The sequence below is a fragment of the Halichoeres trimaculatus genome, unplaced genomic scaffold (genome assembly GCF_033239565.1).
Source record: "Halichoeres trimaculatus isolate MK-OKI-2021-1 unplaced genomic scaffold, fHalTri1.1 fHalTri1_scaffold_5, whole genome shotgun sequence".
NCBI classification, from domain to species: Eukaryota; Metazoa; Chordata; class Actinopteri; order Labriformes; family Labridae; genus Halichoeres; species Halichoeres trimaculatus.
Genome location: NW_027437183.1, coordinates 3,632,176 through 3,647,795, shown reverse-complemented (window position 1 = coordinate 3,647,795; position 15,620 = coordinate 3,632,176). Strand labels below are relative to the sequence as shown.

General features: G+C 39.4%; 1 protein-coding gene across 1 annotated transcript; it reads left to right on the top strand.

The window, feature by feature from the left end:
• The first annotated feature begins 2,444 nt into the window (after window positions 1–2,444).
• Window positions 2,445–15,385, top strand: slc18a1 (solute carrier family 18 member A1). The gene is made up of 17 exons (XM_074670608.1): window positions 2,445–2,544; window positions 6,362–6,460; window positions 8,634–8,959; window positions 9,047–9,171; window positions 9,245–9,303; window positions 9,404–9,487; window positions 9,592–9,684; window positions 10,070–10,159; window positions 11,152–11,195; window positions 11,326–11,386; window positions 12,064–12,159; window positions 12,440–12,518; window positions 12,815–12,866; window positions 13,045–13,108; window positions 13,894–14,013; window positions 14,129–14,262; window positions 14,877–15,385. The coding sequence occupies exons 2-17, from the start codon at window positions 6,364–6,366 to the stop codon at window positions 14,985–14,987; spliced, it is 1,635 nt and encodes a 544-aa protein (XP_074526709.1). The 5' UTR covers window positions 2,445–2,544; window positions 6,362–6,363; the 3' UTR covers window positions 14,988–15,385.
• Window positions 15,386–15,620: the final 235 nt, after the last annotated feature.

The window sequence follows — 15,620 nt, the reverse complement described above, 5'->3', positions numbered from 1 at the left end:
CTCTGATCAGTGTCTCCAAACACACAAATCCAGCACATTAAAGAGACGTTAGGAATACTTACAGGTGGACTTATTTGATTGGCAGGTGGCCCAGCCAGTCACAGCGCGGTGTGTGGCTGGATGAGGTGGTAAAAACAAACCTGAGGAGAAAATTTCAAGTCAAAGTTTCGAGGAGTTTACCAAAGTTCAGTATGAGTAAAAAAAAAAAAAAGTATTAAAAGAACAAGTAATTAAAGTGCCTAAAACCTGCATTCTTTCAATGGCCAGCAGGGGGCGACTCGTCTGGCTGCAAAAAAGTACTTTTTTTTAGTTTTTATTTTTAGTTTAAGGTCTCAAATAATACTCTGAAGCTCTTTCTAAAACAGCGTTACAACAAGCTAGACTTTTTTCAAGAGACTGTTTGTCCCGTTCCACCCAGACTGAACCAACCCCAGATCATCACTGATCCACCGCCATGTTTTACTGTAGGGGAAAGACAGTCTGTTGGAACGCTGCAGAAAACTGAAAACTTATCAAGTGTTTTTTGTCTTATTTTAAGAAAAAAAATTGTCTTATTAGACTTGATATGAGCCACATTCAACTTATCAGTCCAGAAAAAGTCTCGTTTCGAGATGTTCAAAGATAAAAATGAGGTCTGAATTGCTTGAAACTAGATTTTTTGTCCTCATACAAGTAAATTTTCTCTTGTTCCGTTGGCAGATGTTTTTAACTTAATACAAGCAACTCAGACCTCTTTTTTGTCTTTAAAGGTCCCATATTATGCAAAAATCACTTAATTCAGCCTTTTGATGCAATTTGTGGGTCTTTGGCTTTCCTCCCAGACCACAAAATGTGATATTTAATGACCAAACCTGTACTTAATAGTGCTTGTGAATGTAAAATCCTGACCTAAAACGAGCTGTTTGGATTTGGGGGATTTGCTGACGTCAGCAATTCCCTTTTTTGACCAATCAGGAGCAAGTCTGACCTGATTGGTCCACCGGAGCAGATACCCCCGAACCCCCTCCCTGCTGGAGAGGAGAATGCCAAAGTTGAAGATCCATCATTGCTCTGTTTTTGGCTATAAACAGCCACATAGTTCCATGCACAAGCTTCCCATCTCAGAAGAAGACAAAGTGTCTAGAGTTCATTTATCAAGGAAATGTTCCAGCTACACTCAGTAAAACTGAGCATGTGTGTGCTAGTCACTTCATGGCCGACTGCTTTTCGAACTTTGGACAGTCCAACAGAGGGCTAGCCAATAGACTGGTCCTGAATCCAGGCGCATTACCAACCATCCACCAACAAACCTGGGACCCTGGAAATGTGAGTATTTTAAATGCTGTGTGCTGTGGAGCAGATGTAAGAGCTTTTCCTCAGTGTTCCCCCTGTCTCTGTGTTAGCTTCAGGATGCTAACTTTAGCTGCAGTTAGCCTGTTGTTTTAGCCTGTAGTGTTACGGGTAAACGAGCTTCTCTGTTTTCTAAACATTGTGCACTCGGAGCTCGTGGCGCCGCTCTCAGTGACGTGGAAGAGCGGGGCGGTATCAGCGGTGGCTCATTTACACATGAAGGCCACGCCCACTAAATCAGAGCGTTCTGAACAGAGGGGCTATGAGAGCCTGGAAACAATGCTGCTGTGCTTGATTTATTGGCTTTTTGGACCAAAACATGTTACTACCATTTCATGAAGACATCAATGATCCAGATTAAACTGCAGAAATGGAGCAGAATATGGGACCTTTAAATAACTTGAACAAAACATTTTTCTGGACTGGTCAGGTGAATGTGGCTCATACTAAGTCTAAAAAAATATTTTCTACTAGATATAAGACGAACAAAGACATAAAATGAGAAAGAATAAGTTAAAATCATTGTCTACAGAACCTGATATCATTAAAGACCAGAGAATCTGGAGAAATGTCTGAACAAAAGGGACAAAGACCAAAAACTAAGACTGGAGGTCTCCATCCCTCGAGCAGCACCGCATTAAAAACAGACGTGGCTCTGGAGTGGAGATCACCGCATTAGTGAAAACAGACATGGCCGATGTATGTTTGACTACATGTAAAGGAGAAACGTTTTATGTATGAAACACGTCACACAGAGAAAACATGAGTGTACACAGACCTGGTGTGTGTGTGTGTGTGTGTGTGTGTGTGTGTGTGTGTGTGTGTGTGTGTGTGTGTCAGTAATTGTGAGCATCTGTTGTCCTTTTATTGAAGCCCTGGAACAACCTGCAGGCTGGAGACCTTATCACACACATACATCTACACACACACACACACACACACACACACACACACACACACACACACACACACACACACACACAGGTCAGAAGGTTTGTATTTGTGTTTCTGGTGTGTAGATGTGTGTGTGTGTCCCTATTGTCTGTTTTTATCAGAATAAAAGAGAGGAAACTTCCTCCACCCTTCACTCCTCCTTCCTCTCCTTGTGTCCTTGTCACCTTATCTCCTCTGTCCTCGTCTTCCTCCTCCCCTCAGGTCAAAAGACGTCGGTCCAGCAGCAGCTGTGAGACCAGAACAGGAGCCCCTCTCGTCCAGGTAAGACCACCTGTCTGTCTGTCTTTGTCTGCATGTTCATCCCTTACTTTTCTTTACGTCTCATTATTAGAAAAAAAATGAACTCTTCCCAAGATTTCAACATTATTATTATTTTTTTGATTTAATAGTTTCTCATTTGATGTCTTTTTGTAATTTTAAGTTAAAGTGTGGTTAAATCTGGGCTTGTATAGCATAGTTAAATAAGAATAGAGAGGTTAATTTTACAAATACTTCAGATTAAATTACCAAAAATATGATAAAAACACTTTTTAATTTTATGTACTTCCATTTAAGAGTCTTGTATTTTTTTAAATATTACTTTTGAATTAATCTGAGATTTATCTTGTATTTATTTGTTTTGTTTTTTTTATTTTCTTGTATTTGTTTATTAATTTAAAACATTTTTTTTGCTTATTTTGTAAATTTATTTAATTTAATTTTTTTATACTACTCAATATCAACATGACAAAAATATATATATTTTTTCATTTACATTTTTCTTTATTTTACTATTTATGGATATTTTATGAAAATGATCTTAATCATTCACTTTAATTTAAACCCAGGTGAAATCTGGGTTTGCAGCTGTGTGTACTTATCGTCTATCTTCACCTGTTGCTCCGGGAGAAGCAGCTTGTTTTTATCTGTATTTATCTCTAGTTTTATTTGTTAAATTTAAATATAGAAAAAATTAAGACAGTAGATTTTATTTTGAATATTTCTGATGTCTACTGACGTTCATGATGTGCTGCAGGTTTCAGTTTCTCTGCTTCAAGATTCAAAGAGAAAATTACATTTCAGATAATTTTCCATCAAACGAGAGAGAGGGAGGGAGAAGGGGGGTGAGATGAACAGAGATAAGGAGCGCAAGGAGGTGTGTGTGTGTGTGTGTGTGTGTGTGTGTGTGTGTGTGTGTGTGTGTGATATAACTGTGTTAGTGAGGGGGAAAGAGCCTCTAAAACAATCAGCAGTCAGAGCAGAGCAGCATCAACGCTCATGTTCACTGTAAAATTGAAAAAAACAAAGTGACAAAGACTCTTCAAAAGTTTTCCCCTGGATTTCCTCTCACTTCATTTTCAATCCAAACCTGAAAATCAAAATATTTACAGGAGTTAAAAATGTGACAGAGAGCATGTCGCTGTTTTTTCATTAATGGAGAGCAACGATAACAGACGGTCAGAACAGAGAAACAGGGCTACAGTGAAAAATGATAAATATTTATTTTTAAAAAAAGCTAGATTTTAAAAACATAACCCTTATATTAAAAGGAAATTCTTCTAAAATGTAAACAATAATGATATGAGATTAAATTGGTCATGTTTCAGGGTAACAGTTATATTGCTATGACTTCTAAATTGAAATGTTATGAGAATAAAGTTGTAATGTTAGAAAACTTAACTCTACAATATTTAAGTTGTGATGTTTCGAGATACAAGTCCTGATGTTACACATGAAAGTCGTATTGAGTCAGGGTTTTAGTCGTAATTTTAGAAATTAAAGTCGACTGAAGTTGTAATGTTACAAAGTTAAAGTTGTAATTGTAAGTGATTAAAGTTGTAAAGTAATTTGATCAAGGTTTAATGTTGTGAAATCAATGTCTTAATGATACAGGATTTCAGTTGCTATACAACAAGATAAAATTTATAATGGTACAAATGAAAGTCGTATTAAGTCGGGATTTTAGACATAATTTTAAAAATTAAAGTCAGAAAGTTATGATATTTAAGTCGAAGTGTAACCAAGTTAAAGCCGTAATTAAAAGTGATTAAAGTTGTAAAGTAATGAGATCAAGGTTATAATGTTGAGAAATTAATGTAATGATACAGGATTTCAGCTGTTATATAACGAGATTAAAGTCATGTTACAGAATTCAAGTTGTTATGATACTTGATTTTAGTTGTTATATATCAAGATTTAAGACCTGATGCCATGAGATTAAAGTTGTAATGCTTCAAGATGAAAGTTATAATGTTACAAATTTAAGTTGTATTGAGTCAGGATTTTAGTCATAATTTTAAAAATTAAAGTTGGGAAGTTATGACATTGAAGTTGTTGTGTTACGAAGTTAAAGTCGTTATTAAAAGTGATTAAAGTTGTAAAGTGGTGAGATCAAATTAATGTTGTAATGATACAAGATATTAGCTGTTATATAACAAGACTAAAGTCATAATGTTACAAAATTAAAGTTGTAATGATACTTGATTTTAGTTGTTATACAAAAAGATTTTAGACCTGATGTTATGAGATTTAAGTCGTAATGTTTTGGAATAAAAGTTTTCATGGTACAATTTTGAAACTGTATTGTTGGGGGAATAGAATTTTAATCTTATCAAATTAATCCCTTACTGCCTGAAATATTTTACAGTTGTTTTTGCATTCTTACGAAATTAATTGAGTGGAGAATGTCAATTTGAATATATATATATATATATATACACACACACACACACACACACATATATATATATATATGTATATATATATATATATATATATATATATATATATATATATATATATATATATATATAAATTTGTATATATATATATATATATATATATTTATATAATAATAATAATTCATAGTGAATTTGATACTTTTCTTGGTATGTGTAAACAATGAATCAACAGGCATTAGTGTGATACAAAGGTCATCCCAGCCGCTTTCAAACCTGATGGGGATGTCGCAAATTTGCAACAACAGGCATCAAGGGGTTAATTTGGAATGATATGAGATTAAAGCTGAACATGCTATCAGAAAAACATTATCTCATAAGATTAAAGACGAAGTGGATCAAGAAAGAAGTTGTGATTCTATAAGAGTGAACTTGTTATGTTAGGAGAATAAAGCTGTAATGTAACGTTAGCTGAGCTTACTGTAAACAGCTAGCCTAGCTCTGTGTGAAACGTAAACAGTCTTTAAGCAGACCTCAGATCAGACAGCAGAGCTCGTGTTGGAGCAGACTCATATCTGTGATAACAGCAGAGGCTCCTTTACTTTTATTAAAGATCAGACGTGATATGAAGAAGCTCTCAGCCGCACGTCACTCCGACTCTTCATCCCAACACGGAAATATTACGACGCTGAACAATAAAAGCAGACACACACTTTCACAATCTCTGATTCAGACCTTGAGCCTTTGAAAGACCAGTTTCCACAGGTTTCTTTTACCAATGTGTAGTTTCATCATTCTCCAGCCTGGCAACCAGGGGAATGTGCAGCTAAGGAGCCTGTGCATTGTTACTTTAGCCCCCAAACGAGGTGACTTAATTGGGTCCCGTGATGACGTAAACACAGACCCGATTTGAAAGGTGTGCACGCATTCACTTCTCCAGAATCAGGATGTCAAAGGTCACAGCCATTCTCTAACAAAAACAACTCAAGTATCTTTATTCTGTCCCAGCACCAATAAAAACAGAGGTCCCCTGTCAACAGCTGTTGATTTGTTTTTGTGCCAAAGCTGGGTGACCAGTTTATGACTCAGCATCACCAAACGCGTCATTGGAAAGCGTCGCCCCTTAATGAGAATAATTACGGTTTATTACAAAGACCATTTGGCGTGGTGCTGATGTGAGTTCTCCTGGTGCTCTCGCTATATTAGCAGTTTTGGTGTTTTTCCGCCTCTGCATTACATCTTTACTGGTCTGCCCCCTCTCCTCTCAGGCAGCCAATCACAGGCAAGCTGAGATGCTGGTTTTCTTTTCTTTCTTTTTTTTTAACAGGTGGATGAAATTTTTTCTTCACAGCTTGATATTCAGTTAATTGGAACTTTTATCCCAGGTGGAAACTTTCTCTGACTTCATGCTCTCTGTGCAGACATGGCGTGGCTCCATCAGAGTCGAGGTTCTCCCAGGCTCGTCCTGGTGGTGGTTTGTGTCGCTCTGCTGCTGGACAACATGCTGCTCACTGTGGTTGGTGAGTAAACACAAACACTCACCAAGAAACAAGACTTCCCACAGGGCAACCAGAGTGACATGATGTCTCCAGTGACTCAGTGAACAACACATTTCTCTCATGATTCAGTTTGCTGACCAACCTTCCATCAACATAAACGTTATAAATAAAAGTTCTGTGTACTGGATAGAAAGTAAAAATCCATATGGACGAGCACGAGCAGGATGTGAGGATGTGGACTAAGTTCTGCTAGGACTCAGGATGTTCTGAGTCAACTAACTTTTGAGACGTTTGAACCAAAATCTAAATTCCAACTAGTCTAAATATAAAATAGCATCTAGGATTTCAGGGTTGCTAAAATTGCTCCCACTAAATTACAAAGAGGTTTTAAGTTTAAACACTGGTGTACGGAGGATACAGAAATTTACAGATTCAGAGGTTGAGGTTTGTCAAAGAACAGGGACTTTAGGCTAATGTGAATGGCTTGTTGAGAAAGTCATGTGAGATTTCAAGAAAATTAACACAAATTTTCTTCAAAGTGTGACATCACTAGTTGGTGAATCACCTAAAAGTGGAACCTGGCATTCCGGAACCCTCATTTGTGCCTAATAGTGATAGAGGGTTCCGGAATGCCGAATTCAATAGTGCTGTGTTCTGGAATGATGCGTTCTAGAATGCTTTTGATTTTTTTGGATAGACCCAAGAGGCATGCTGAAATTTCAAACCATAGACTGTGTATAGAGTGGACAGCGTGGCTCTGCCATTTATCATTGTACGTTTTTTGAAGCTAAAATACCCCTGATACAGGCGCCGCCATTGGCAGCCAGAGTCTGTGCAGTAGAGACTGTGAGGGATTCTGGGAGAATCTGAGTGGAGCTGGGTGACAAAAATAATATTATTATTTTTTTTGAGTCTAATCACTTCTTGACTCTACCTCCCAACATATTTTACAATCCCCGAAAAAAAAACATGAGAACAGCAGCTGTCAATCATCGTTAAATGTTATGTAAGGCCTCGTTTTTAACCTCTTATAACTAATGAAAACTGAACTTTTCAGACAAAAAGAGGACTTGAATACAAGACAGCCAAATATCTTCAAATCACCACAACAATCAGACGTGAGAAACATTTCTACCAGGTGTATTAATTTTTAAAGTTTGACCACAGCCCATCTGGAATGACTGAGAGATTGATTTTTTAACCTATAACGCAGCCAGCCACCAGGGGGAGCAGTTTTTGTGGAGACCCTACTTCGAGCTGAGCAAGCGGACGTCCATTTTTTTTAGTCTATATTTCAAACTATTTTTTAAAATTAAATTATATATATATATATATATATATATATATATATATATATATATATATATATATATATATATATATATATATATCTTTTTCCCTTCCATTTATACTCATTAACTATTCATATATTCAGTATAGTTTTTATTTCCATTCCATGTACATGTGGGTCTAAATGTCCAGTGAATGTGCTGGGTGGAGGGAGGTTGAGGATCTTAACCTCACTATGACAATAAATAAAATATTTGATCAAAGAAAAAGGAAAAAAAAACCTCTAACTTGTGAGATCAAATGGAACGCACCGATTGGCTCCTGCTGAGATCCGATTAGTCTCCCCAAACTGTGATTAGCTGTAGCCTTTCTGTTGTCTTATTTCTTGAGTTAATTGAGACGCAGGAGCGTACTATCACTGGTGCCTCGGATTTTGAAAGCTCGCCTGTGTGGTTTCCTGTGACGCGCCTCAGAAACAGATCCCCCCTCACAGGTTCCTCCCTGACGAAGCCTCAGCTGCTGGAAACAGATCAGTGACGCATCTAAAAGCCTGCAGGTCGCATCTGTCGTCAGCGGTGAGAGTCAGAGCTGAGGGTAGAGGTCAGAGGTCACACGCACACACATGCACACGTGTGACCTCCTGACCTTGAACTTTAAAGTCTGTGGTCCGGGTTCACGGTTGTCTCTTTTAGTTTCTTCTCAGGTTGAACGTTTCCTCCTCCTCCTCTGCTCTTTGTTTCTGTTTGAGGCTTCGCAGGAGCAGTTTTTCAGGGTTTACTCTGTTTTTGTACCATTAAATGAAGAAATATCAACCTTAGGGTGTGAAACATATGTGTTTGCTAATGTTGTGATGGTAAAACAAGCCTGTATATCATCATTTCCAAGCTCAAACTTTCTCTTCCAGTCCCGATCATCCCGACCTTCCTGTACGCCATGGAGCATCCCAGCCCGGAGCCTCAGACTGCCCAGCCGTCCCTGCTCCCTCTCAGGTCTTCCAGCTGGATCTCCCAGTCCTCCCAGCTCCAGCAGCCCAGCCTCAGCGCACTGCTCCTGGGTCAACCGTCTGCAGAGGTCCCCCGCTCGTCTCCTCCCACCTTCCCTCCTCTGGTGTCTCTGTTTGACAACACGACCTTCAGTCTGCAGGAGATCCAGACCGAACCGAGCCTGGACCCCGAGCTGTCGAACCAGACCTCAGAGCTGCAGAGCAATGAGACTGAGGCTAATGCTACAGTACGTGGACGCTCACCTGAGATGATTCAGAGTTTACAGGTGTGGTTAAAGGTGAGGTCATGTGATCATCCGTCTCCTCTCCTGCAGGAGTCCTCTTGTCTTCAGGACAGCACGTTTCTGGAGGAGGAGAACGTTCGAGTTGGTTTGTTGTTCGCCTCCAAAGCTCTGGTCCAGCTGCTCGTCAATCCTTTCGTCGGTCCGCTCACCAACAGGTGTGTTGAGTTTAAGGTGTGTTGTAAACATGTTGGAGTGAAAAACGAGTTCACTGACCGATGTTTGATGCAGGATCGGATATCACATCCCCATGTTCGCTGGTTTCATCATCATGTTTGCATCGACCATCAGTGAGTAACACACAAACAGTTACACCTGTTGATGAAGGTGTTTACATCAGGATGAGAAATTGTTGAATAGTGTGTGTGTGTTTGTTTGTGTGTGTGTCAGTGTTTGCATTCTCAGGGACCTACGCTCTGCTGTTCTTCGCCCGCTCTCTGCAGGGGATCGGTTCATCGTTCTCCTCTGTGGCAGGTCGACACCTCAACTTTCATACAAACACTAACCATGAAGGAAAAAAACAGGTCCTCATATCCTTATCCGTCCATGTGTGTGTGTGTGTGTGTGTGTGTGTGTAGGTCTGGGTATGCTGGCCAGTGTGTACACTGATGATGAGGAGAGAGGAATCGCCATGGGCATCGCACTCGGAGGACTGGCCATGGGAGTCCTGAGTGAGACACAAACTTTCACACTTTCACACACGTACCTTCTTTTATGATCTACAGGGGACTTTAGATTAAATGCAAACACACACACATACTTGTCTACAGAGCCAACAGGGGACTATTAAACTTTTTGGAACAAATGGGGACATGTCATTTATCTTTAGTGATTTTTACAGAGACATTTTTTTTGTATCACAGCAACAGAAGAGAAACTAAGTTTATTTACTCCACATGAGCTCATTTTTTAGGTGTTTAACAGAAGAACTGATGTTTTTCACTACCCCTTACACTGACTCCAAACCTCGTCCTGAGTCGTGCAAAAATCTGTTCAGATCTGTCTAAAAGACACAAACTTGATGTCCTCATAATGTTTATTCATGTCGTGTTTCAGTTGGAGCACCATTCGGCAGCGTGATGTACGAGTTTGTTGGGAAGAGCGCCCCCTTCCTGATCCTGGCCTTCCTGGCTGTGTTTGATGGAGGTAAATAAAACAAACAAACAAACAAACAAACAAAAAAACAGGAAATAATGATACACATTGATGAGACTGAATTCTAACTTCCTTAAGCAACCTACTTGGACCCATAAAAATAAAAAAAATAAAAAAGAATTATAAAAATAAAAAACAAAGAAGTAAATGAAAAACAAATGAGTACAAATTAAATACATAAACAAAAAACAAAGCAAATAATAAAACTGAACAAACTTAATAAATGAAAAAGTAAAAAATTAAGTGAGTATAAAAAGTTTCTCAGTAAATAAGTTGGTAAGTTGATAAATAAATGAATTCAATAAATATGTAAACACACAACTAAGCAATAATGAAAAACACGCAAATGAGTAAATGAATAAGGAAATAAATAAATAAGCTAAAATGTAACTTAATAATTGAAAAAAGTACTTAAATAAGTTATTAAATATTTAAATAAATAAGTAAAAAAACGAACCAATCAATCAACAGGTAAATAAATTAATAAGTAAAAAAGTGAATAAATAAATTATTACATGTATGAAAAAGTAGGTCAATAAGTTTGTAAATATTTAAATAAAAAAACTAAGTGAAAAAAAGTTAACCAATCAATAACAAATACTTAAATAAATAGATAGATAAATAAATAAAGTAATTAAATGATTAAATGTATGAAAAAAGTGAAAGGTAACCCAAAAAAGTCACAAAAATCAGTAATAGCTTAATTAACAGTTAAACAAAGTTTTTAAATTCCTTTGAAAAAACAAGATTATCTACCCCATGTTGCTTCCCCCTTCTGGAACAAAATGTGCATTTGTAAGACATGAACTGCATTTATACTGGCTAAAGTTTATGATTAATTGGAAAATAATCAGAGTATTTAGTGTAGTAACAGCTCCCCAGATCCCACTGAGACTCATGGGAGCTGTAGTTTTTTTTGCCTTAGCTGATTAATCTAGGTTTCTGTGATGCAGTGAGTTTACTCTCGTGTCTCTGTGTTTCAGTGTTACAGCTCTTCATCCTGCAGCCCTCAAAGATCTCTCCTGGGGTGAGTTCTCTTTAAAACGACTTCTGATCCGATCCAATCTGGGTCCCGTCTCACCTGAGCCACCTCAATGTGGTGTAGGTTATGATCAGGTGCCTGCCAGGATGACTGGCTTTGGGTTTCTGTGTTGCAGAGTGTGGAGGGGACTCCGTTACTGACGCTGTTGAAAGATCCATACATCCTCATCAGTGCAGGTAGGAAGATGTCAGGATCTCTGCAGAGCTGGGGTTTAACATCCGTCATAGAGGTGGCTTTCACTTTAAAAAGGCGGTATCATGTTTTCTTTCATAATCCTGAGTAAAGGTGTTTCAAAGTAGTTTTAGGATGAGACTCTGAACCACAGACGATATACAAAGTTGTTTCACAAAAAAAGAGGACTTGAACACAACACAGCCCAATGATATCCTCAAATCAACACAACAAACAGATGTGAGAAACATTTCTACCAGGTCTAATTTTTTTCAGTTTGACCACAGCCCATCTGGAATGACTGGGGAGACAGATATTTTTCACCTATACTGCAGCCAAGAGGGGCAGTTTTTGTGGCAACTTCACTCCAAGCCGAGCAAAATGACGTCAATTTTTTTTTTTCAGTCTATGCCCTAAATGGCTTGAGATTTCAGAGAGACTTGTGTGAGATTTGCTCAAACTTTGACATCACAAGTTGGTGAATCTCCTCCTGGCATTCCGGAACCCTCCTTCACTCAGGGAGGGTTCCGGAATGCCAGGTTTCAGAGTGCTCTGATGCTTCTTAGAGAGACAGTAGCTAAAATGAGGGTTTCAAAGACCTCAGCTTGAGTGAAGTTCTTCTTTTTCAACAGTACTTGTTTAGTCCAGTCTTATCTGAGGTGTCATGTGTCCATCTCTGCAGGCTCTTTGTGTTTCGCCAACATGGGCGTCGCCATCCTGGAGCCGACTCTGCCCATCTGGATGATGCAGACCATGTGCTCCCCAAAATGGCAACTTGGTAGGTCATGAAAACACTTATAACCACCATTATGCAGCCTTATCATCATGTTTGCATCTTATTGATGGTAAATCTACACCTACCTAGTCCCTGTTTTCTGTTTCTGCCCCCTTTCTTTAAGATTTCCTAATTTTTCATTGGTGCAGAAAATGTAATACAAACATTGTGTGTGTGTGTGTGTAAAACTTGTATGAAATACCAAACTGCCAGGTGTGTAGATATTTTTGCCTCTTTTGGAGATTCTCCTCAAACTGGACCTGAAACCTGTGCTGTGTTTCAGGTATGGCCTTCCTCCCCGCCAGCATCTCCTACCTGATAGGAACCAACCTGTTTGGTGTTCTGGCCAACAAGATGGGACGGTCAGTGTGTGTGTGGGTGGGTGGGTGGATGGGTGTGTATGCATAGCGTCATCTGTGTGTGTGTGTGTGTTTGGTGTATGTTCGCCAGAGAGGAAGAAGTTAAATCGTCAGATTAACAGATTAACTTTTGTTGAAAGTCTGAGTCCTGTTCAGACCTGATCCTGGAGGGTTCTGGTAAACCTGCAGGAGTGAGACAGACAGACAGACAGACAGACAGACAGACAGACAGTCAGACAGACAGACAGACAGACAGTCAGACAGGTGGAGGGCTGATGTTTGTTTCCTGTTTTCTTCAGGTGGCTTTGCTCCATGTTGGGGATGTTCATCGTTGGTGTCAGTCTGCTGTGTGTAAGTACAACATCCATCCATCCAAACATCAACAAACCTTTTCCTTAAACCATCCAACCACATCTCTAACTACTCCATCAAACTAACCTCCCCCTAACCAAACTTTCTGACCTCCATCACAAACTGTTTCGTTTATTTGTTTAAACAAATCCTCGTCCTGTTGTCTTGTTCGTGTCAGGTTCCCTTTGCCACCAGCATCTACGGTCTGATTGGACCAAACGGAGGTCTGGGCTTTGCCATTGGTAAATATCAACACATGACACCACTGTAGCTCAGATATTCCAGTGAAACTCTGATTTTTTTCACGGAATTCTAACTTTAAAGAGGGGTATTCATCTTAAAGAGGGGGTATTCTACTTTTTCCAAATCGTAAACATGGATATAGAATAAAGTAGGGCTAGGTTTTACGACGACATGTGTGCAAATATTCAAACCTCTACATCTGAAGTCAGAGGGTCAAGCCTCAAACTCCAAGATCTGCTCAGAGCTCCTCCTCCAGAGTGCTAGCCAATCAGAGAGAAGGGGGTTGTAGAGCAGGGAACCTTAAAGTGACAGCAGACAAATTGAAAGCTGAAATAGAAGAAGAAGATTCTTCTTCTTCTTCTTTTTATTTTATTTTATTTTTTATTTTTTTGTTTTTTTAATTTCTATTTTTTATTTTTTATTTTTATTTATTTATTTTTTGTCATTTATTTACTCATTTATTTGTTTTTTATTATAATTTTTATTATTATTATTATTATTATTATTATTATCCTTTTTTGTAAATTAAAATGACAATGGAAATAAATGGTTTTAAGAAAAGAAAGCTGAAATAAAAGATTTTTAAAACATCAATGAGAGAAAATCAGAGATTTTTTGTGCTGCAAATCATGTAGGGCTACTATGGGTAGACCAGAGGGTCAGAATAAAGACTCAGAAAAGCACAATACCCCCTCTTTAAAGTAAAAAAATCTGACTTTTTAACAGAAACCGCAACCGTTTGACGTCAAAGTTTGAATGCACCAGCTGTGTTTTCTTCCTCCAGGTATGGTGGACTCCTCCATGATGGCCATCATGGGTTACCTGGTCGATATCCGTCATGCCTCCGTCTATGGCAGCGTCTACGCCATCGCTGATGTGGCTCTGTGTATGGGGTTTGCTATCGGTAACACACACACACACGCACAGAACTCCTGAAACTTTCAAAAATGTTTGAATCGTCCACTTCCTGGTTGTGTTTTCTCTGATTTCATGAGCTGTATCTGTATGTGCTGTTCCAGGACCGTCCACAGGGGGAGCTCTGGTGCAGGCGGTGGGTTTTCCGTGTCTCATGGTGTTCATCGGAGTGATCAACATCCTGTATGCGCCGCTCTGCTTCCTGCTACGTAACCCTGCTGTCAGAGAGGAGAAAATGGTAAACTCAGAAACATCCTGATTGGTGTGAACCATCGTTTGGTCACTTCCTGTTTCTGTCCAGCTGTCTCATCCAAGCCAAAAGAAAATCTCAGAACCCAAAAGTTGTTGAGGAAACGATCAAAACTAACTTAATGTTGGTGCTTTTGAGGAACAAAGTTGATATTAAGCAGAAAACACATGAGGTCACCTGGATTTCCTCCCAAACTTTGAACGCTCCATGATTTCGTTAAAGTCTTGAGGTTTGATGTTCCTGCATCCTGAACGGATCCCCCAAAACCCTCTGTGTTCACACAGCCGACCATACACTGGTTATTAAAACCTGTTCACACACACCGAGTGTTTCTACAGGTCCCGACAGATCAGCAGGAAGTGTGTGTGTGTGTGTGTTTGTGTGATGTTGCAGCCAAAGTGTTTGTGTGAAGTCATTACACAGCGATTAGACTGATCACAGATCAGAGGCTGCTGCTTCAAAGCTGCAGAGGAAACATTTCCTCCTAATAAAGTCCCAATTACACACAGATTACACCGACACACAGGCTGCTTTATTGATCTACTCTGTGTGTGTGTGTGTGTGTGTGTGTGTGTGTGTGTGTGTGTGTGTGTGTTTTGCAGGCCATCATCGATCAGGAGTGTGTGATGCACAGGAAAAGCTACAACACTCAGAAGGAGAGTCGTGAGTTTCCTCTGAGCGACTACAGTGAAGAAGAAGAGACGGAAGAGTGACGCACACACACTCACACACACTCACACACACTCACACACACTCTCAGCTGAATGTGTTTTGTTGTGATGTTGTCTCCAAACATGTTTACCTTCATCATCGGTCGTCTCGTCGCAGTCAGAGCAGATCAGACTCTCTTAAAGTGACGGCGCAACCTGACGCGTTTAATGTAAACATTGTTTTTTCATTTCCCGCTCAACAATCCTCATAGGTCGCTTCAACTTCTGCACTTTTGGATTTAAAAGACGTTGTGACGATTGGATATACGTTCAATGGACGTTTGTGTTTTGATAAAGTAAATCAAGGTGTTTTCATTTCTTTCATTTCTTAACATGTGTACCTCTGTCTGTATCTGACCTCTGCCCTCTGTCACCATTAAACCCTGCTGTTCACCTGCCTGTTTACGTCCTCTGTCACCACCTGGACTCAGTCCTCTCATGATAAACCGACTGTGAGTCTGGCGGAAGCATCCGGATGGAAATCAGCTGCCGTGTGTGTTTTTATGTGGCTGTCCACATGCTTCTTATCTCCTCTTTAATTTCCTGTCCCGGCGGCTTTCGTCAGAGAAAATGACGCCGGGACGGGGAGAAGCTTCATCAGGTAGAAGAGTAAACAGGAAGTGGATGAACGGCTCG